Here is a 20,534-nt window from a genome sequence, read left to right as displayed (position 1 = left end):
TCTGGTCGTAATGTGCGAGAATGCCCTTTAGGGACTTGCCCAATCCGAGGTCTAATACGTTTCGTTGTCAATCGGCAAGGCCAATCTTAAATTGACTAAACTCGATTCCTATTTTAACCACATCGGTGCCCTTTTGGTAGCCCTCGACAGAGGACACATCGTGGGCGAGAGTTGAGAAACTTTCTTTCCCTAAAAAATATGACCGAGATGTACACAATAAATCCCATTTTGACCTAGATTTCAGGCTGGTGTCTCGTACCGTTTAGACAACTGGATGAGTTTATGTCGTTGTTTCTCGATAAATTTTCTGTACAGGTGATATTCAAACTCAAAGATAGACTTTAAAGTACGTCAATCGTGAGTCACCAAACTTTGTAGCCTTTTCTGGCCACAAAGTTAATAAATCTTTAAAATAGCTCGTTAAAATCCCTCGATCGAGCGGCAAAACTTTGCTTCACTTCTTAATTAACCGTAGCTTCGCAGCTGCGGCGATTGAAATCTTCATCTGGCCACCCGGATTGGATGACTCATTTACACTCCCTCCTCCAATGGCCGCATCGAAGCCGACTCGAAGGACGAACGGAAATGATAAATTTTTACAATTTATACCCAACTCATTTGGCGCTCCTGGCGACTCATCGTCCAAATGATCGCCTCTAGAATGGCACGGCAGAAAAGGTGAAAAAGTTTCCTTGCTGCACACCTGCCGGTTGACCTAACTCTTGCCCGGGCTATCTTGCCATCTCAAGTGCCTTGTCCACCGATTTTGGTATTTCATATCTTTCGCAGCTCTTCAGCACTTCAGCTTTACGTTCAGGTCTATCATAATCATCATCATCGTGATCGCTGTAACAGTGTTTTAAATTGTCTTTTTACTGCTCTGCTCGGGGCAAGTTATGAAAGCGTCACCTCCCCGAGTATAGCTGATGGCTATTAGCGAAAGCGATTGCTCAACTTTCCTATGCGGAGTGGGAGTTTGCCACCCCGGAGATTATTGAAGCGGCGGTCAACATTAAAACATTCCATTCCACGAGGTGCTACAAGTTCTTTCCGCGAGGTTTTATGACGCAGATATTAATTATGATACGTGCCACTTTTTATGCAACGGCCGAACATTGCGCCCCAGAAGGTGTGCCGTCACGGTATTAAAGCAGTTAATGTACGACACAGAATTTAATAGATTTCAGACGCCACGATGTACTTTTAATTAAATCCAATTGTCTACACAATTCAAAGCGACGGCAAATCCGGCCACTTCCTATGCCGGCGAAATGTAACATGCTCAACTGTTGACTCTGTGTTTGGAACCATAAACCATGGTTCCAGATTTTTAATGAGACACTCGTTCCTATCTCAACCACAAACAGGATACGGAACTGTAACAAAATCTCGATTACAAAGCGGACCAGGTGCGGATAAAGTACTCACATCGAAGCACCTGAAAGTGCTAATTGTGAAAAATTGTTAATATTATTATTATGGTTATTAAACGCGTAATTATCTGCGCTAGACTCAACGACTCTTGGCTCGATATGCTTCAGTTGGTTTCGCAGCTTTTTTATTTCACTCCTTCCTTCAAGCATCAGCGACTTTCGACCCTTTGGGGTTACTATCAATCATCTCCGCCGTTGAACGGTTAAAACGGAAACGCCCGCGTAGCCTCATATCGAAAGGATTTCCATTATCGTATCCCCCGGATAAGCCGTTGAAACCTTTTAGCTGTAGTGAATATTTCATCTTTATTTGTGAACCGGTTGCTATCAGCTTGCAGTGCTTCAGCGGTTCAGCAGAAAATTAGTTTGGTTTACAAAAACTGTGCCACATACCTTAGGTCTAACATGCAAATTGGCTCCCGAAGTTTCAGTTCCAAAATCCAATTTCAATTACAAGCAATTGAATTGAAGTTATCATTATGCAATGGACAGCTCTTTCATCGCCATTATTTATCGATTGAGCACACAGAGGCACAGTGACTAAGAAGAGAACTGCAGTTCCAACCGCAAACGTGCAAGCACAGCACACACAGCCTTTGCTTCAAAAAGTGACAAACGTACTTACACAACCCCGGACCGGCCGACCATACTCGGCCTCGGCTCATTTAACTAAGTACCTTCCCTGTTTTCCTTCGGCTTCTGGTCGTTGAGCGCCTCGGAAGTGAGAGCAAGTGTCAGAACGAGTCGCAATGCGTGAATGATGAATGAAAGCACACGATCAGGATTAAGCAATAATCACAGCAAAACCGCTCGTTATCCTCATTAACGACGCTATAAACGTATTAAATTGTCTGCGCGCGCGTGTGTGTTTGTGTGGTGTTTGTTCGGGCTCACTGCACACCACAGGACCATACCGCTCCGGCTGGAAGACGCTGGAAGGTAGCCGAAGGATAATTTAATAACACTCTCCGTCTAATCCGTCTCACCCTCCGGTCCCTCATCCGTGACATCCTGAATCCGGAGAACCACATCCTTGCAACGTGTTCACCACCGAACCGGATGTTCCGGTCCCCGAGCAAAGCCCGAGCTTGCCGGCCAATCAAAGAAAGAACTAGAGAACACATATTCAATTGCGTAACGGCATAATGGCCTATCGGAATCGCCTATCGGAGGCCACTTGAAGCAGGCAATAATATCATTAAAATCCATTGCAGAAATCAGAAGCTAAATTTATCGACCTTGCGGGGCCATATGCCGGGCACCCGGGGATGCCCATTGGCCGGAGCGCAATGGCCGCTGTCTTCGAAGGCTTTTAATTAGAGGCCATTTATCAAAAAATTATCATTCCTCCGCCGCTACAAGACAAGCTTCGCCGCCGCCGCCGTAGCGCAAAAGCCCTCAATCTAATTGAAGACGAGAACCGGAACCGTTAAGAGAATTTATTTTCCCCTGCCCAATGTCTCCCGCCGCTCCGTTTTATCGCCATTCCCATATTGAATTGCCCGCACAAAATGCCCGGAAATGGCCGTCCACCTTACCCTAAAACGACCGTATTGGGTTCGGCGCAGGGCGCAGCATCGGCACATCGATAACCATCGCCATTCGGCCAGGTTAAAGGTGCTCCTTGAATGATATAATGAGCAAAATAATCGCTTCCCGATGGGTGAGTTTCATAATTGATGATTGGTTTTCTTTTTCTTGTTCAATAACCTAACGTAACCTACATCACAGAAAAAAGGGGCCAGAAAGTGGGGCAAAGGTAAGAAATGTGTTTCGGAAATAATAATTTGCCCATTCTAATGCAATCGAAATCGCTGAGACCGAACGATTGTTTTTGATTGCTTCGAGCACGGGGAATTGTTGGTAAAATGTAGCTCTCAGATATTTACTCCGGACATGAACGCTTCCTATTGCTTTAACGAAGCGTAACAGATATAGACCTAATTCTGGCCAGCAAAACCAACACAGCTGGCACAGCAGCTATTCAGAATCGTTTCAACAAACAATCAACGTACTTTGCACCATTGCATCTGATGTCTGCAGAGCAATATTATTTATTACGAAAACGATAAGCACCATTTCATGCAAAATAAGGGAAACCCTAATAGGACCGGCAGGACACCGCACCGTCCCACCCGTTCGGCGTCATTAGAAGTTCCATAGAACAATAACGGACAATGGCACGGCCATCACAAAGATCGAGCCTCCATAAACAATGGGCGATGTAACTAACCGAGTTTGCGGAAAGTGTGAAAGGAGTTTTAGTTATGCGCTCAACAGAAGCCCAAGCTTTACTTGCATCCTAGTTCGAGGAAATGGTCCACACTTTGCCACCGGTTTGCGTATTACGTATTGCTTTAGAACATTATTTGCCGGGAGAGATACGCTACGCTTGCTACGATGCAGGAAGGAATCGTCCTTCCATGTCTGAAAATACGTCACACCAGAATGCCTGCATAAATCTCGAAATTTGTTCAATATTGAGGCCACCGATGGCATTTCAAACGAAGCCTGTTACCTGCTCTCTTTTTTACTCTCTTTATTGTCCTGGCTCTGGCCAGGCATAACTAACAATATTTGTGTTTGTTTCCAGCAATGAACGCAAATTCATCATCGTCCCGGTCCGTTTCCAGCGCTGGCCACTGACAAATCGCATCACACAGCCCACGACCGACCGACCGACCGGTCGGTTCGGGAAGTGTAAACATGTTTACATTTTTATTTCCCTTTAACGGGTCCGCTAAGTCCACCGACCGTCCCCATCACGCCCTTATCACATTCACTGAAACTCGCTCCTTTCGCTAGGAGCGCTAGGTGCAAATTTATTGGAGCTTACAGTCATAAAATACTCCCGCCCCGAGAGCTCCCCGCACGGGACGGTCCAGTTTGGTTGGGCCAGCCACGCCAGAACTCACTCACACACTGCCAGGGAACAACCTTCAACTACCAACAGGATTTACCCTATCATTTGTGGTATCCACCAGGCCGGTGGCCACGAACGCCCTGTTTGCTGCTGCCTGCTGCGGAGTTATCATATGCATGATGTTGCTTCCCGGCTGGAGTCCATTCCCTGGCCCGTCGCATCAAACGGGAAGCCCTTCCGGAGCGACAACAGGATCTCCAGGAGCCATAAACTAGCCACGCCACGCAATCATAAAAAGAAACGAAAAATAAATCCACCACCCAATAAACAATTTTTACTCGTTGCGGGACGAGACAGAGAGAGAGAGAAAGAGAAAAACCCTCAGCCCTCCGTAGCACCGCCGGCTCTGGTGTATCTTCCGAAAGGACACAACTCGGTCCGGCGAAAGCTTTGAAACATTTCACTGATGCGCTGTCAACACTTTTTTGCCACCGGCCCCCGGCGACGGGTGACACCCAGATTCCGGCCCGGCCGGACACCCGTCGGGGGCACAGTCGGGAAGTCGATCGAGTAAAGTCAAATGTATCTTGTCGTGGCCAAAAAACAATCACACATTCGATGGGGGCGCTCCCCCCCCCCGGGTCTACATGGAGGCGCCTGGTCAACCGTGTCATTCGCTTATCCGATGCCGCAAATGACTGTTCTGGCTGCTGACTCTGGCCTTTGCGCGAGGGGCAGGTGTTTTTATGTGACCATCGACCGATGTGTGTACCGCAGGCTAAAATCCATTATGGTCAGTAACGCTGGAATGGAAGGAAGCCATAACACATCAGAACGGGCAATCATCACCACCCAGTGGTCAGCCAGAAAGCTGCCGGGCTTTCGGGTTCAGTTTAGAATCGCTCGGTTCAATGGCTTCCGTTCGCGATCGGACAACCAGCACCGTCCGTAGCCGCCTGTCCACACGCCTCATTTGGCCGCCGGCCATCGCATAAGCAAGTGCCATTAGGTACGTCTGATATGGCTCCGGAGGCCAGAGTTCGGGCATCGGGAAATGACACTGGAAGCACTTGCCCGGTCCCGTAACCCCGGACGACGATGACCAAATCGTTGCAACGGATCCAATTCAGCACTTTGAAAGCGTTTCTAATGGTCCGAAATATCGGACCAGAATCACTTGTACGTATTTCGCCTTAATAATCCCCGGCGTCCCCGTTCCCGGGTCCAAGGCAATGGAGCAAGCGCTCAGCAAGTGGCACCTTACACTCTGCTGCTGATACAAGCTAATATCTCGTGAAGAGATAACGATATAATCGCCACTTAAAATGCCGTAAGCCATCCCTCTGTCACACGTTGCCGTTACCCCAAAAACCGGGCAGCAATAAAATGGTCCATACAGCGAAGGGGCAGAAACGGGCCCGTCCCGTCACGGAGGAAGCCCATCACCGGAGGAAGCTGTAGCTTTCCGTTTTTCACTTAAACTCTCTCCCTGGCCCAATCTGTCTCCGCTCATCGCAGTGAATCTTAAGAAGGGGCAAAGTCTATAAAATTTCCTGGTCAAAGAACCTTCGCGAGGTCATAAAACAATATGTTATGTGTGACTCGGCCGTACACACTTTCGGAAAGAATTCCAATAAAAAAACTGTTCAGTGCGTTGTTTGCATTGTTCAGAGCTTTTGTCACAAACGTGATGACTTCAATCTAAAGTTTTTCGGCAAAACAATTTCTGTGTTACGTTGAGCAACGCAATATTGGCTGAAAATGGCGCCTTGCAATCTCACATCAGTTCTTAGAGTACGTTCTGCTGCATTCATTCATTTTTCTTCTTGAATAAAGATTGAAAGGTCAAAGTGCGTTGCTCGAAAGTGCGGTTCAGCCATCACGCGAGAGCTTTCGGGACCGTAAACCTCAATTCTAGCATCGGTCCACCGGTATGTCAGTCGCTGAAAAGAAATCCCAAACTTGTGTTTCATCACAGCGTCTCGGCATTCCTTTTTACTCAACCCCGAACTTGAGTCTCTTCATCGGAGGACGTTGTCTCACGCAGCTGGGGCGCAATTCTCGCTTGGTTCACTGTGAAATTTGTTTTATTAGCCCTTCGTCGTCGGCTTCATTCAGCGTTTAGCGATCTCTAATAGAATTATTTCCACTTCCGCGCATGCAGAAGGGACCGACTTTTTCCCCGTATGAGGAATTCAAAGGACAATCAAACGGCTCGTCGGTGAAAGGGCATAAATCACACGCATGTGCCCATCACAACTCTCGCCGGATCACGGGCAGAAAAATCAAAAGTTCATCATACTTCGCCGCTGGAAAGCCTTTACACAGCAATCACATTAAATCATAACTACGTAACACGAAACATCCAGTGTCCAAAATCGAAAGTCTCGGGCATCGAGCCTCTTCATTGACTGGAAGGGCGCTCGATAGTTCTCCATCGCTTGAACTCCTTGCGACCCTGCGCCCTCGTCCTTCAAATAAATCAAACAGAAATCCACTTGTCATCGGTAAACTTTTTCCTGTGGCTAGCAATTTTCCGATGGCACCGGAGACCTGGTCCCGGTCTCCGGAATGACCCTGTAAAAAGGGAAAGAGAACATCGACAAGTAATTTATTTCATAAGCCATCATATTGATTCGTCTCACTTTGTTTGATTGATATCGACAGGGTTTGGGAACGTTCGCTGTATCAGATTGTGTTGCTCCTTCCCTTACTTCTGACCGAGTTTGGACCTTAATTCTAAACGAAACTTTCAAATGAATTATTACTTTCACTTTGACCTTCATTCTCTGCTTTGCCGTGCATAGGGTATCCCCAAAAGCAGTACGTTTGGTGTGTGCAATGATGTAGTATTAAAATGAATTTGGTTTTTATGCTTTTTAATATGGTATGTCCCTAAAGCAGCATAATTCAGTTAAATTCTTTCATTTAGTCTCCAACAGCATGTGTCGCAGCAGGAAGATTTGCAACCCTCGCTTTTTCTCCAGTCCGGTCGTTTTCTTGCAGGAAGCAAGGATAACTAACGAAGGGTGACGCTAATTTCCGGTCATGGCGGTACAGCCATCATCACCATTCTTCGTGGCGTGCGCGCTCGGATGAGTCTTAAATGTGCATGCCTATATCGCAAAGGGAAGTGCGACCCCTCAGGAGTAAGCAAGCATCGGCAACGGAAGACGGTAACGGCAACTACGACGACCAAGACACGAGAGCGAACCACTTCAGTTTCCTTGCCACTCGGTTCCCTCTCGTAGCAAGCATTCCACGACGAACCATCGCTGTGTCACGAGAGGGAAGGTTTTTTTTATTTACTTTTTAAGCTAACCAAACATCACACATTTCCCTAATTCTCCTCAGGATCCGTTTCAAGCGATGCATTCACGGTTATGCTTCCGGAGCCAGCATGACCGCCCCCGGTACTTGTAGTGATTGCTTAAGCCAAAGTTACAATACTTGTACGACATGCATTTAGCTGCAGGCGGCCATCTTTTCACTTTTCAAGGACCCCCATTGATGCGCATCACCAACATTCGGCCGTATCTCTGCTTCTTTGCCACACCAACCCTGCTACTTCTGTATGCAGAAACCACAATCGCAAAGCAGACCCAACGAGCAAGTTAGCCGAACAAACGATCCGATGCCAAACAGGCAGACACCGAGAAGGGAAAAGCAACATAAAAATGACCCGCCAGACAGATGCGTCTGCCGGCGAAGTGTATCGTTTGGAAACCTTTAATGTGCCCGCTTCAAACACCGTTGCTTTGATAACATATTTTTGCGGTGGTTCATGCTTGGACGTTGAGTGATTTAAAACTAAGAAAAGCTTTGAAGCTCTACCTAGCATTAAAGCGTAAATGTACTAATTCTTTAACCTTGTTTAACTGACATCAGTATGCAGAAGGTGTTTTCAGTCCTGCAGTCCTGTCCAAATGGCGCACTTTGCTCTTTTCAATGAGCCAATATTGGACCGAACGACGCCTTCTTGGGTGCCACGGGTAATTATCAATTTCAGCAATGGAGCGGTCGTAAAATGAAATGACATGGGCATTTCACAAGATTCGTGCGTACGCGTGTTGGCGACAAAACCTGTGGTACCGAATGTAGTGTCACCAACGATTGATATTCCACCTCACGAACGGAAAACGTAGTGATGGTGATATTTTAATAATTGGTATAACTATAACGTGGCAACATAAAAATTGATTACCAACCGAACCATTGATGACATACCAAAATTTGCTTTGTTAAAATTGTATGAAGTTTGAAGATATTTAACTGAATTTAAAACAATTTCAAAACATAAAAGTGAGGTTAAGATTGCTAGGCCGTAACTAGTTGGAAGGAGTGCAATCACTGCAGAGGTTTTTCGCACCAAAGGTTGCTCTGATAGAAAACGGACTACTGTAGTTGAACTTGACTTGATGTTTATTAAATTAAAGCATAAACGTATTATTAAACGTAGCATATTTGTTCGTCAATTCTGAAAGCTGAAAGTTTCTGGCTGACCTTAAATTGCCAAGCTCCCATGCAAAGCTTGGAAAGAAAAGCCAAAATGGAAGCTTTCGAGCGCACACTGAATTCATTTCGAATCAAGATATGGGAAAGAAAAGCGCATTGACGTTGGTTATTTCAGGGCACGCTTTCGGTTTCAAATGGCAGTTGACAGATAACATGTTTTGTGCGATAACGTGCGTTAAAAGTGACGTGATAAAGGGCACAGAAAAAAAAGGCAAACTCACTGATAACAACGGCCCCATTGAGTTGAAAGCTTTATTATAATTTGTTCCTGTGCATTCATTCATTCCGCGCAAATCTTTCTCAAACACCCGTAGTGGCACTGATAAAGGTGCGTATGGCTTGGTTGCCCAAATGTGTGTAGATAGCGGCCAGTGGACCACCACACCTGGTTGACCCCCAGGAAACGATGCCGATTTGGCGTCCCCCGGACACCAGTGGACCGCCGCTGTCGCCATTGCAAGAGTCCCTACCCAACTCTCCGGCGCATATCATCCTGTTAACAACAGTTAGTGGCTGTAATCTCGCACTTTGCTATCTTTCTCGGGCCGCCCCTACTCACTGCGGTGTCACCATCACTCCGGCCCATTGGTTCAGGCAGTCATCTTTGCCAACGATGGGAATGTCCACACCCGCGAGCGCCGTCGCTTGTGAAGACTCTTCACTCTGCCAACGATAAGATGTTAATAGTTTCTTCTGTGTTCTTCGATTAAACCTTCACCACAGTGACTCACTTGGCGTCCCCATCCGGTCACTAGTGCACGCATCCCAACCACTGGTTCGTAGTGCATAGGGACCAATTGAATCAGATTGATGTTTGGACCACTGAATGGAGCAACCACACTTATCACTGCCACATCGTTGTCCATCCAGCTGGGGTTATACATCGGGTGGATGATAATTCGAGAAGCATTGTATATTCTGCCTCCCGTCGCCTTGTGCGTTGTTCCAGCTCGGAGGGAAATCTAAACCGAGGACGATTCAAACACATCGTTTTGGGCCCTGCTGCGCCTGGTCCGTGAGAACCCTTCTTACCGATCTAGGGTCCGGATCAGGATGCAAACAGTGCGCCGCAGTCAGCGCCCAAGTGCTGGAGATGATCGAGGCGCCACAGATGTGGTAGTCGTAGTTGCGTAGAGAAAGCTGGTACGGGTGTGTTTCTATGCGTACCGGTTCTCCTCCAATGATTTTTTTTAACCCAAACACACCCAGGACTGCGTCACTGTCAACCGTTTGAGCACCATCTGGCTGCATTCGACGCTCGTACCCGCTCGCCACCGTCAGTGCAGTCACACAAATAATAAAAAATGACTTCATGCCTGCACTGCTGAACCCCGACGACTGCTGTAACGCGTTCACAACGAATGCCTTCAAATATTTATAGTTCGAGTTTTTCTTATACGTCTGATGCAGTTTTACACAGACAGAAGTAGCGTACCAGTTCCCACTCAATCATTGTTCGAACCGGTGGTAAAGGTTGACTGCCTGCCAATTAAATTAGTTGACACTATCAGCCTGCAATCAGCGCAAAACAGGAAAAAAGCTTATCAAAAACGTGAACTGGTCTGGTCTGGACTTGGAACAGCAGAGTTACTTCCGTTCCTGTTCCGCTCTTAATGCATCGTATCAACCCACCAGAAAACAAATAGAATAGCCACAGGACAGAACTAGCTACCAACAGAACCAATACACATGAAAAACTGTGATCGCGTGTTTTAACTTCGCCGGCATCCTATCATATAACCTCTTCAATATAAAAAACTTCCCTCTTCTCTTAACCTCTTCATTATAAAATCATTTATGCATTTTTATTCTTCGTTTACATGTAAAATGTGTAAATAAAACTATTCCATAGTGCTTTGATGTCTCATACACCTGTGACTTCCAAAATGAAGCTTCGGATTGCTGGGTAGGCGACACGAGCATAACCTCCCGGCGCAGTTCCCAGACAGGAAGGGTTTCCCCATGACACTATTCCGATCTGCCTACCGGCGACAACCAATGGGCCGCCACTGTCCATTGAACATGCATCACGTCCAGGCTCATTAGCGCACAACATACTGGAAATAAAAGATTATGAAAAATACGTACTCTAAACTATTCAATAATTTCTTTTCTAATTCTTACTCAGGCGAAAAAAATCCAGGCCACGCTGCCCTGCAATCGGCATCAGAAATAATTGGGATGTCGACACGTTGCAGAATAATGGGGGAAACTCGATCGGCCTAAAACGAATAGAGAATGTTAATGGAATACTTTCATTACATAGTAAATTTTCGTTGTGTTTCTTACATTAAGACCCCATCCACTGACTACCGCTCTGGTTCCCGGTGTATGGGTCGCTCCGGAAGGGTCCAAAGCAACCGGAGTTATATGCAGTCCACTCATGACCGACGTGGTGTGTAATACACAAACATCAATCTGTATTGTCGCCTCATTGTAGTTGGGATGGTTTACAATCTGATCGATGTCGAACACTACACCACCTTGGGTACGATCCGATGATCCTGCACGCAACTGAAGGGTACTCGGTGCTGGCGCCGGAAAGGTGCAGTGAGCGGCAGATAGTGCCCATTGCGCCGCAATGATCGATGCTCCGCAGAAGTGTCCTCCATCACGTCGCTGCAGCGACAGTTGGTACGGATACTGGGCAATGTTCGCATCCGTTCCTCCAACGATCCACGGTGTCCATTCTGGGCTGTCATATGCCTCTGGCATACGACGATTGAAACGAAACCGAGCCACTCCTGCCGGCCCTGCCGATCCGCTAACAACGAGCACAGCCAACACAAAGCACACCTTCATCTTTACGCTTTCAAGTGCCGGACACAACGTGCACCTTGCATTTATAGTCACATTTGGTCGCGTCCGTCGTTTATCAAGTCGAATTTAGCCGTTTATCTACACTTTCGGGAATATCCCCAACGCACAATGATGAGTACGACCGGGCTCACGGATTTCCCGAATTCCTGGTAATTTCCGCTAAAGTTCTATAAAATGATTGAAAATCTTTTATCGTAGGAACAAATCGTCAGCCACAAGCAATAAATCTTCTAATTCTAGTTCGAATCAGTGGGGCATTACCCAAGATTTGTACTGGAAATCATCGAATGCTTTTCGACATTTCAAGAAGCAATCGCGTGATTTAGTTACGGTGACATAACCTCGAATTGATGCGCGGTCGACCCTCATGCTCCATTACTGGCTCTCTGTCGTACGTATAAAAATTTATCGTCACTTCTTGACATTAACATGTCCCTTGATCAGTAATCAGTTTAATATGTCCTTTGATTAATCTTGTATTCCTGTACGTTAATATCCGCCTCCACCTTCTGCGTTCGTTTTGTCAGTTGTGTTTAGAGTTAGTGTTAGTTCTAAATTATGTTAAGATGTCAATTGTCATCTAGGCTACGTTTTCCATTGTCTGTTTTTTTGTATTAAATAAAATACAGCTACCTATCTGTTATTTTCTGTTCGGAAATTGGCTAGCAGCACGATCTATCTTTAACGCGATAATTTGTAATTTTCAAGAATATTTGTCAATGTCAGTAAGTCGGTATGTCTTCGTTGAGAGATTTTTCTTCAGAAACGATTCATCTAAGCAGAGTTCAAAATGCCCAAACGGTAAGACTATTTCGACCAGCATTATGGTATATTTTCCTACTAAACATTCTTTGTATTAAACATTTCTTTCTACTAAAACTTACGTATACTTACATATTGGTACAAAATAGAAAATAAAAAAAAACTACATATCGAATAGTCCACTAAAAGATCATAGATGCAATTTAAACATTTCAAATATAAATAAATGGCGTGTGTTTACTAGGGGTGTGCATTGAGAATCGGAATGCCGGAATCACACAAAAATGTTTATAAAATTTTAATGCGATTTTCTTTTTTATTCAAAGTATGTGCCACCGCTAGCTATACATTTGTCCTATCTCTCTGCTAAATCATGGATTCCCAGACGAAAGAATTCTTCGACTTTTTAAGTAAATTAATTAGTCATCCCATTTCGACTTCCTCGTAGAAAAACGAAGGGCTGCTCAGCCAATACGTGTCCCATCGATGAAAATGAATGATATTCGGAAAGAACCAAGTCTGGTGAATAACGCGGGGAGGGATAGCAACTCCCATCCAAGTGATTTGATAGTATCCTCAAACAGTTTGGCTTTTTGGTGCGCCTGGTGCTTGATTCCACGGGCCACCAGGCGCCCCCATTGCAACCCACTAGAATTGCATTTTGGTCGTTTTCGATCAATGCATGGTTCAAATTGATCATTTGATGTCAGTAGCGATCGGAATTAACGTTTTAATCCGATTTTAGGAGCTTGTGAAACACCACACCTTTCTGTCCCATCAGAAAAACCGTTTTTTGAAGTCCTTGGACGCTTCTTTTTTGTAAAGTCAAAATCGCCATTTTGGAATTTTTTAAACCACTTAAAGCACTGCGATCTTCCAAATACAAGTCTCGACAAGCATTTGGTGCGATTCCGAAGCAGTTTTCTTCAACAGGGGCAGAAAAATAATAATCCCCGCAAAACGTAATTTTCAGGCACAAAAGTTGGCATGGTCTAACCCTTTCAAAGATGGGTTGCAAACCGAAATATATTTTTTTTCGACCTGGACTCATTTACCTGATGTCAAAACAAGGTAATGATGAATGAACAGCAAAACTGGGAAGTCCCAATCGGCAGGTACAGCCATCTTTTTAACATTCCGATTCTCAATGCACACCCCTAGTATTCATCAAAATAAATGGTATGATCACTCTATGATCGAGCGACGACACGAAAAAAAACATATCTTATCTACGACTTAAACTGTATCTCAACCGACGGTCCCAGTACAATGATTTTGGACGTTCTCCAACCCATCTGAGATTAGACTGCGCTTCACAGGTTCAACTGTGAGTCATGTTATCATTGATTGGGCGGGTTGGCTTGGCAACCAGTAGCATGACCCAGAGGATGGCCCTTCAGCTATTCGGTTATTAGACATGAAGGTTTCGAATATCACCAAAACGTAGCCAAATAATGTAAGAATATGTTTCAAACCTTATCAAATCAAGGTGAAATGGCACGTAATAGATTAAGCCACGAAATCCGAAACCTTATCAGGTCTGTCAGTACGATAAGGAATCAAATTCGATTTGATGCTGCCCCAACTATCGAATGTCTGTTTCGGATGTGTAGAATAAAGCTTGGAAACGGCACACAATCAAGTAATTGCTCATGGAAAAGTTGTCATATTTTGTGCTGTGTCCAATAAAGTTACACTCCAGTCGTCGACTGAATGAAGCTGCGGATGAGCGGGAAGGCAACGCGCGCAAACACTCCGGGGCTGGTTCCAACGCAGGCAGCATCGCCCCAGGACACAATACCGATCTGGTGTCCAGCAACGACCAGCGGGCCACCGCTGTCACCGTTGCAAGCATCTCGGCCTGGCTCGCTGGCGCAGATCATACTGAAACAATGGGAAGCGAGAAATATGTAATGAAGATCACTACCCTTCCGTGGACACGGCTGATACTTACTCTGGAGTAACCCAGCCGGACGGCCATGCACCTGCGCACACGGCTTGATCCACAACGGGGATGTCGACGCGTTGTAGAATAATTGGAAGGGTGTTAGTGCCCTGTTGGTGAGATTAGAATCGTTAGCGTGCGTCAAAATAATAGGGCAATCTCTAGAAACGTACGTCGATTCCCCATCCGCTGAGGACGGCGCGGCTACCAGGCACATGCGTAGCTCCCGAGACATCGAGACCGATCGGAGAGATGTTGGGTCCCACCAAATCAACGGCCGTACGCAGGACGCACACATCGTTTTCCAGATTGAAGTCGTTGTACTGCGGATGGTTGATAATTTCTTCGATGGCGAAAACGATGCCACCCTGGGTGCGGTCCGAGCTGCCGCCCTGGAGCGAGACGGCAGTCACGGCCGGCACCGGGAAGGTACAGTGAGCGGCAGACAGGGCCCAGCGAGCGGCGATCACGGAGGCACCGCAGCTGTGCGATACACGGCGCAGAGAAAGCTGGTACGGGTAGTTGGCAATGTTGGCATCAGTGCCCCCGACGATGCGGCCCTGGAACGGTGGGCGATCCTGCTCCACTCGGATACCTCCTCCCGGCTGGCGGCGGTTGTACTGCAGCCACACATCCTCCTCCGGGCCGGCAACGACCGAAGCCACAAACAGTGCCAACACTACGAACAGTTTCATCTTCTACCGATCCTGAATGAACTAGTGCCCCAATGCTTGACCAACTCCTTTTATACCCCGAAACAATGGGCCACGGTTTCGGACAGATAAAGAAAATATCAAATATCGCTCGGTCATACAATCGGCCGCCGAAACTGCTATCTAAAGCTCATTGCGTAATTAGGATTTATGAGACGAAGATTAGCTGAGAGACGCCCGATTTACTTGGTTCGAATTTCTTCAAGAAACAGTTTGCAACTGCAAAGCTTATACCGGATATACCGGATGGAAAGATCGTAAAACGAAAATAAAAAACCATTTTTTAAATACATTGCGAAAGGGGTAACTGTAACGTTTTCTTCCGCTGTGGAAACTCCGCCTATCAATCGCCAATCACTGGGACTACCCATTTCTTGTCTCATACCTAGCCAAAACATGTATCATGGGTAATACCAGAAATGCGATTACAAACACATCGATACCCAACACGGAAGCTAAGTGCGACTGACCGGGCTGACCGGTCGTCGGACGCACACCTCTTTCGATTGATAAGCTTTGTCAGATAATCAACGCATCGCTATCTTAACGATTGAAGGACTGAGGGCAATTTGAATCTGAAGAAGCCCCCGGTGATCGTTTGCTGCATAAAAGATCAGATAAGTCACAGACACTTCCTCAAACAGTGTTTGTCCCAAAGCCCCCCAAAAACGTTCGAAATGAATAACAGCAGCAAAGCAATCAACGGGCGAAAATACGTTGGCGGACCCGTACGTCGGAACCAGGAAGATGCCGTTTCATAGGCTCTCGTTCAAGGACACACAGTTCAGCTGTGCCAACAGCTGGCTACCGTTCGCTTCATCTCTATTATTTAACCATTCTGCAACGCGCCGTCGAAGAACAGTTTCTGGTTCGCTTTTGGGTTTGACGTTGGGCGCAAAATGAAGTTCTTGCTTATAATACTAACGTGGTGCACCGTCGGGGTGCTGAGCGACGAGGCTCAGGAAGTGTGGGAGTCGCGACAAAAACGTGTCCAAGTTCCCGATGGCAAAGGACCGTCGCGAGTTAGTGGGCGAATTGTCGGCGGAGTTGTGGCAGATATCAGTAAATTCCCGTTCCAGCTGTCGTTGCGAGAGCGTGGATTCCACATCTGCGGAGCGTCGGTTATCTCGGAAACCTGGTCACTAACGGCCGCCCACTGTCAAAGTCCTCCTTCGCCAGCTGAGGATGTACGCACAGAATCACGTGTACCTGCTCTACCTGCCACAAGCTACATATTCTTGTTTGTCCATTCCGACCATTACAGTTAACGCTTCTCGGTGGAACCAACATTAGAAGCGCTGACGCATCGGGCGTCGTTTTCCAAGTCGATCTAGTAGTTCCCAATCCAAGGTTTAATCCAAATACTTTCGCAAACGATATTTGCGTTCTGCGTATCGATGGTTCCTTCTTGAACCACCTCAACGTGGCACCGATCCCGCTGGCCGACGCTGGTATGAAGGTGCCGGTGGGAAGTATAGTGACCGTCTCTGGATGGGGTTTGACCGCTTCCAACGAGACCCTGGCGCCCACGCTACGTTCCGTCAGAGTGCCGACTGTTAGCTTCGCCTATTGCAAAACGGCCTGGGCACCTATATACGTTGCGACAACGTAAGTCTTTGGCATGACCCAAACGGGAGGAATTCATAAAGTTATTACCATTCTTTTTCACTCTTCTCCAGGGGCATATGCGCCGGTCAGAAAGGACGCGACTCGTGCAACGGAGACAGTGGAGGCCCGCTAACGCTTAACGGAACGCAGGTTGGGCTTGTCTCGTGGGGTGACGAAGAGTGTGGTAGTTCTTATCCCGCCATTTATACCTTTGTTGGAAACGCAAATATGCGACAATTTATCTTCAACAATACTGGAGTGTGAAAAGGGGTCTAATTCCTGATCAAACAATACACCAACAGTTTAATAAATAACAAGATCACAATGCTTCATCAACTTCATTGACATACAATTCTTCACAGACTCGTTGAGTGATTGGAAAAGGTGATGATTAAGAATCTTTATGAAAAAATGTTGTACTCGTATCAGTCTCGAATGAAACAGAGTTCAAATCAAAGGTTCCCCGAAAGGCATCTGAACAAATATAGATCGGTACTACCGTATGCCAACGACAACTCACACAGTTTTCTGTTTTCATCACTCAATAAGACATATGTTTTCCTTGTTCTGGGTAGTTTATTCTTGTATTAAGCCGCCAAGTACGATGACGTAACGTACGGCAGTGAATCCCTGGCAATCCTCAATATATAGATCATTACAGTCGCCGTTTGTTAATCCCCAACCCGGATTGCTGCTGGGTGTAGCTGCGGGAATCACTGTGCCTATCAGGGTTATGTTGCGATGGCCAGGAAATGATGTAGCAATTCGTACAACAGCAGCATCGTTATGGTAGGTGTTCCGGTTAAATATAAGATGTACAATAATATCTTACACTGCAAATACCAATTCTTCTTCGTCCGTATGATTTGCGCTTCCTCTCTTTATCTTTTCATCGCGTTATCTACAATGGAATGTGATAAATGTTAAAACATCACCATAGACCTCAGAAAACGTACAACCTCAACCGTTGACTTAGGGAACATAGTGGACCTAATGGACCAAGGTGGCTGCATACCGTGAGTGTATTAGCGACCCCCCACAAATGTGGTTACCGTATCTCCATAATGACAATCGGTAAGGGTAGTCTGAAATGTCCACAACGAATCCTCCTACTATCCTGCTTTAGATCGAAGAACCGACCGAAGTCCTTGCGAAGCTTCACAGAACACCACAATTGAGTTTCCGGTCTTCGACAGCGCCAGTAGTACTTATGCAGAGCAAGAAAAAGGTTTGTCAGATCATATTACTGGTTTATATACGTATAAATGAGCAATCACTGCAGAACTGTATTTAACTTTAACGTCATTAGAATACGCGGACAAATAAACAAAAAGACAGCAAACTCGAAAAGTACTTCTGTGCCGTACAGCTGTGTAATTATCGACCGCAGCAGAATACTCATAATTTTAACCAATACATAATTGAGAAACAAGTAAACTACACACACTGTTGCCAGTTCACATACTATTTATAGCATAACGTTAACTTTGAATAACACTTTCATGCTTTCAGTATGCGCTCTAATGATCGACACCGTTGATTAACCGTCCGAAGGGGTTTTCGGTTCGAATTCGCAACATTTCCTCATCGCAGCACGTGTCAGTCTGCGAAGCTGTATAAATATTTGAACGTAAGCCGTTGTCGTTGATACGAACAGTGTGAATCTAGCTTGGCATCTACATCTTACTTTGCTCCGCGCAAAATTGAACAGAAAAAACCACCTGGACACCTTTCTTGTCACAAATCGGATCTTGTTTATCATAGCAGTGGGTTAATAGCTGAAGTTAAAAGACTCATTCAGTATTCTAGAGCATTCCTGTCTAAGAGAGCCCTTGTATATTTCACTCATGGTCACTCTTGGTCATGGTTCCTTCCTGGTACGCCATCTCTCACACGTACGGCATTAGGAAGTTATGGATCTTCGCTGCTGTGACACGCGTGTACACGCCCGGGTAGTCGCTCCCACACGAAGCCGATCCCCAGGACACCATACCGGCGAGGACGCTGGTGTTGCTGTTGTTGGACGCGACTACCAGCGGCCCCCCGCTATCGCCTGTGCAAGCATCGCGCCCTTTGGCCCCAGCGCACATCATTCTGAGAGGAGAGCGAAGAGCTTGAATTTGCACTGCGCAGGCTGCGGATAGGAGATAAAGAGCCTTACGTGTTGGTGATGGAGTTGTTTTTCCACGTCGCAGCACATTCACTGTTGCTGATAATCGGTATCGAAACGGCTCGCAGTGAAGCCGAAAGTGACCCACCGGTCGTAGTGCGACCCCATCCGAGAACGGTGGCTATCGTCCCGGCTGGATAGCCGAAATCAAGATCCGCCAACTGCACAATCCCAACGCCGGTGGTCGCTGTGAATGAGGCGTTCACGCGCACTACCGAGACGTCGACGTCGAAAGTAGTCGGATTGTACTCCGAATGTCTGATGATAGCGGTTACATTAAATACCTTACCACCCGTCGTGCGACTAGTAGATCCTGCGTGTATGGTGACCTGCAAACGGTTGCGGATTAGGGATGCGCGTGGCAACGGTTGTATTCAATACTTACACCACTGATCGAGCTCATTGAGTAGGTGCAATGGGCACAAGTCACGGCATAGTACGAGGAAATGACTGATCCTGCACAAATGTGATCCAAATTGCGCCTCAAGGACACGATGTAGGGATATTTGTCAATAGTGACTGCTGCACCGCCAACTATTCTTCCATCATGCCGCTTATTCTTTGTGTCCAACAAGGAGTCGGCGGTCACCGAGAGCTGCACCACATCGAACAACAAAGCCAGTCCGAGGAACGTCAACAGCGAAATGTGCATTATACTCGCTCCTGATCCTAATCCGCGAGTGTACTGGCACCTCGCAGACATTCCGCTTATGTCGGCTCGTGGGCCAACATCAATCGCAGCCCAAATCGCACCACAACAGAACGCCAGGAGCTCGCAATAGCAGCTGAGCAAACGCGACCTACAGAACGAAAAAATGTGTACTAAATAGCACGAGTGCTCTCTTTTTGTGGTTTTATACTAAAATTTTACATATTTCTTAGCGCTCATCTTGATGGGGGTGATTGCCCCCATATCTGGCACATTTAAATTTATATACTTTTAGTCACCTCTCAAATTCCTCATTCAAAGGTTAGTGCGATGAAAAAAAGACATTGTTAGTTAAGAGACGCTACCCAGTCCAAGTACACATAGCAAACTGCGCATGCGCAATGTTCTAGCAAGTTTCTGCTGCATCGATACTTTAGAACAAAGCTCCATCAAACAAACCATGATAAGATAGACACAAAAACAGAACTGTTGACAACTGGACGAAACGATGACAAACGATCGCATCGGCACAGAGGTACATTCCTGACCCAAAGTGATCGCGTGGACCACTAGCACAGACTTTCGTCTAGGAACAAGCTGCAACATGTCGCACGAATAGATCGATCAAAGTATGTGATGGCCACCTCGCATTACGTTTTCGTCGAGCCTCGTTCTTCATCAAGACTAGTGACAGCGTACTTTGCATGATTATTGCCATCGCAAAAATGGCTAAATCGAAGCTTAACTCTGCAGACGCACGTTCCAAAATCCCCCGATTGTAAATGTATGACGTGATGAGATTTCCCCAATCTGTTTAACTTGAAAACAGAGTGTCCCAACCCCCCGGACGACGATATACCTAGCGAGCGATAAGGGCTGAGCGGTTTCTTGGCCAATTTTATCTTTGCCGCCGCCGACTTGCAACCTGGAATTACCCGATTTTATTGATTATTTGTTATCGCTTGTTAACATCTGATTTTTGGTAAAACATCGCTCCGTGCGCTGCGTGCTCCTGGGCAGCGTGATAAGGACTCCTATATAAAAGCTAGCGAACGG

At 46.3% G+C, this 20,534-nt stretch overlaps 5 protein-coding genes across 5 annotated transcripts; 1 reads left to right on the top strand and 4 right to left on the bottom strand.

Moving 5' to 3' along the window:
- Window positions 1-9,111: 9,111 nt before the first annotated feature.
- LOC128274867 (trypsin alpha-4-like) lies at window positions 9,112-10,125 on the bottom strand. The gene is made up of 4 exons (XM_053013197.1): window positions 9,844-10,125; window positions 9,543-9,773; window positions 9,371-9,474; window positions 9,112-9,304 (listed from the first exon to the last, which is right to left on the bottom strand). Exons 1-4 carry the CDS (start codon window positions 10,123-10,125, stop codon window positions 9,112-9,114), a joined length of 810 nt encoding a protein of 269 aa, XP_052869157.1.
- Window positions 10,126-10,675: 550 nt separating this feature from the next.
- Window positions 10,676-11,613, bottom strand: LOC128274868 (trypsin 3A1-like). Its single transcript, XM_053013199.1, has 3 exons — window positions 11,101-11,613; window positions 10,936-11,033; window positions 10,676-10,868 (listed from the first exon to the last, which is right to left on the bottom strand). The coding sequence occupies exons 1-3, from the start codon at window positions 11,611-11,613 to the stop codon at window positions 10,676-10,678; spliced, it is 804 nt and encodes a 267-aa protein (XP_052869159.1).
- Window positions 11,614-14,084: 2,471 nt separating this feature from the next.
- On the bottom strand, window positions 14,085-15,033 carry LOC128275489 (trypsin alpha-like). Its single transcript, XM_053014006.1, has 3 exons — window positions 14,512-15,033; window positions 14,348-14,448; window positions 14,085-14,277 (listed from the first exon to the last, which is right to left on the bottom strand). Exons 1-3 carry the CDS (start codon window positions 15,031-15,033, stop codon window positions 14,085-14,087), a joined length of 816 nt encoding a protein of 271 aa, XP_052869966.1.
- Window positions 15,034-15,950: 917 nt separating this feature from the next.
- LOC128274449 (trypsin 3A1-like) lies at window positions 15,951-16,923 on the top strand. Its single transcript, XM_053012659.1, has 3 exons — window positions 15,951-16,238; window positions 16,316-16,659; window positions 16,731-16,923. Exons 1-3 carry the CDS (start codon window positions 15,951-15,953, stop codon window positions 16,921-16,923), a joined length of 825 nt encoding a protein of 274 aa, XP_052868619.1.
- Window positions 16,924-18,548: 1,625 nt separating this feature from the next.
- Window positions 18,549-19,481, bottom strand: LOC128274448 (trypsin alpha-like). The gene is made up of 3 exons (XM_053012658.1): window positions 19,215-19,481; window positions 18,821-19,158; window positions 18,549-18,753 (listed from the first exon to the last, which is right to left on the bottom strand). Exons 1-3 carry the CDS (start codon window positions 19,479-19,481, stop codon window positions 18,549-18,551), a joined length of 810 nt encoding a protein of 269 aa, XP_052868618.1.
- Between the last annotated feature and the right edge of the window lie 1,053 nt (window positions 19,482-20,534).

Source organism: Anopheles cruzii, chromosome 3 (assembly GCF_943734635.1).
Source record: "Anopheles cruzii chromosome 3, idAnoCruzAS_RS32_06, whole genome shotgun sequence".
Classification (NCBI taxonomy): domain Eukaryota; kingdom Metazoa; phylum Arthropoda; class Insecta; order Diptera; family Culicidae; genus Anopheles; species Anopheles cruzii.
Note: the sequence above shows the minus strand (reverse complement) of the source record. Positions and strands in the feature narration are given on the sequence as shown.

What these genes read in the sequence shown, in the direction of transcription:
- LOC128275489 (XM_053014006.1), bottom strand. Translation starts at nt 15,033, where the DNA reads ATGAAACTGTTCGTAGTGTTGGCACTGTTTGTGGCTTCGGTCGTTGCC. An exon ending in TCAGCGGATGGGGAATCGAC is followed by an intron (nt 14,449 to 14,511) that starts GTACGTTTCTAG and finishes TCTCACCAACAG; the next exon opens with GGCACTAACACCCTTCCAAT. An exon ending in TCCGGCTGGGTTACTCCAGA is followed by an intron (nt 14,278 to 14,347) that starts GTAAGTATCAGC and finishes CCATTGTTTCAG; the next exon opens with TATGATCTGCGCCAGCGAGC.
- LOC128274448 (XM_053012658.1), bottom strand. Translation starts at nt 19,481, where the DNA reads ATGCACATTTCGCTGTTGACGTTCCTCGGACTGGCTTTGTTGTTCGAT. An exon ending in CAATGAGCTCGATCAGTGGT is followed by an intron (nt 19,159 to 19,214) that starts GTAAGTATTGAA and finishes AACCGTTTGCAG; the next exon opens with GTCACCATACACGCAGGATC. An exon ending in AACAACTCCATCACCAACAC is followed by an intron (nt 18,754 to 18,820) that starts GTAAGGCTCTTT and finishes CTCTCCTCTCAG; the next exon opens with AATGATGTGCGCTGGGGCCA.
- LOC128274867 (XM_053013197.1), bottom strand. Translation starts at nt 10,125, where the DNA reads ATGAAGTCATTTTTTATTATTTGTGTGACTGCACTGACGGTGGCGAGC. An exon ending in CTGATCCGGACCCTAGATCG is followed by an intron (nt 9,774 to 9,843) that starts GTAAGAAGGGTT and finishes TCCTCGGTTTAG; the next exon opens with ATTTCCCTCCGAGCTGGAAC. An exon ending in GGAGTGATGGTGACACCGCA is followed by an intron (nt 9,305 to 9,370) that starts GTGAGTAGGGGC and finishes TGTTGTTAACAG; the next exon opens with GATGATATGCGCCGGAGAGT.
- LOC128274449 (XM_053012659.1), top strand. Translation starts at nt 15,951, where the DNA reads ATGAAGTTCTTGCTTATAATACTAACGTGGTGCACCGTCGGGGTGCTG. An exon ending in CTCCTTCGCCAGCTGAGGAT is followed by an intron (nt 16,239 to 16,315) that starts GTACGCACAGAA and finishes CGACCATTACAG; the next exon opens with TTAACGCTTCTCGGTGGAAC. An exon ending in CCTATATACGTTGCGACAAC is followed by an intron (nt 16,660 to 16,730) that starts GTAAGTCTTTGG and finishes ACTCTTCTCCAG; the next exon opens with GGGCATATGCGCCGGTCAGA.
- LOC128274868 (XM_053013199.1), bottom strand. Translation starts at nt 11,613, where the DNA reads ATGAAGGTGTGCTTTGTGTTGGCTGTGCTCGTTGTTAGCGGATCGGCA. An exon ending in TCAGTGGATGGGGTCTTAAT is followed by an intron (nt 11,034 to 11,100) that starts GTAAGAAACACA and finishes TATTCGTTTTAG; the next exon opens with GCCGATCGAGTTTCCCCCAT. An exon ending in CCTGGATTTTTTTCGCCTGA is followed by an intron (nt 10,869 to 10,935) that starts GTAAGAATTAGA and finishes TTTTATTTCCAG; the next exon opens with TATGTTGTGCGCTAATGAGC.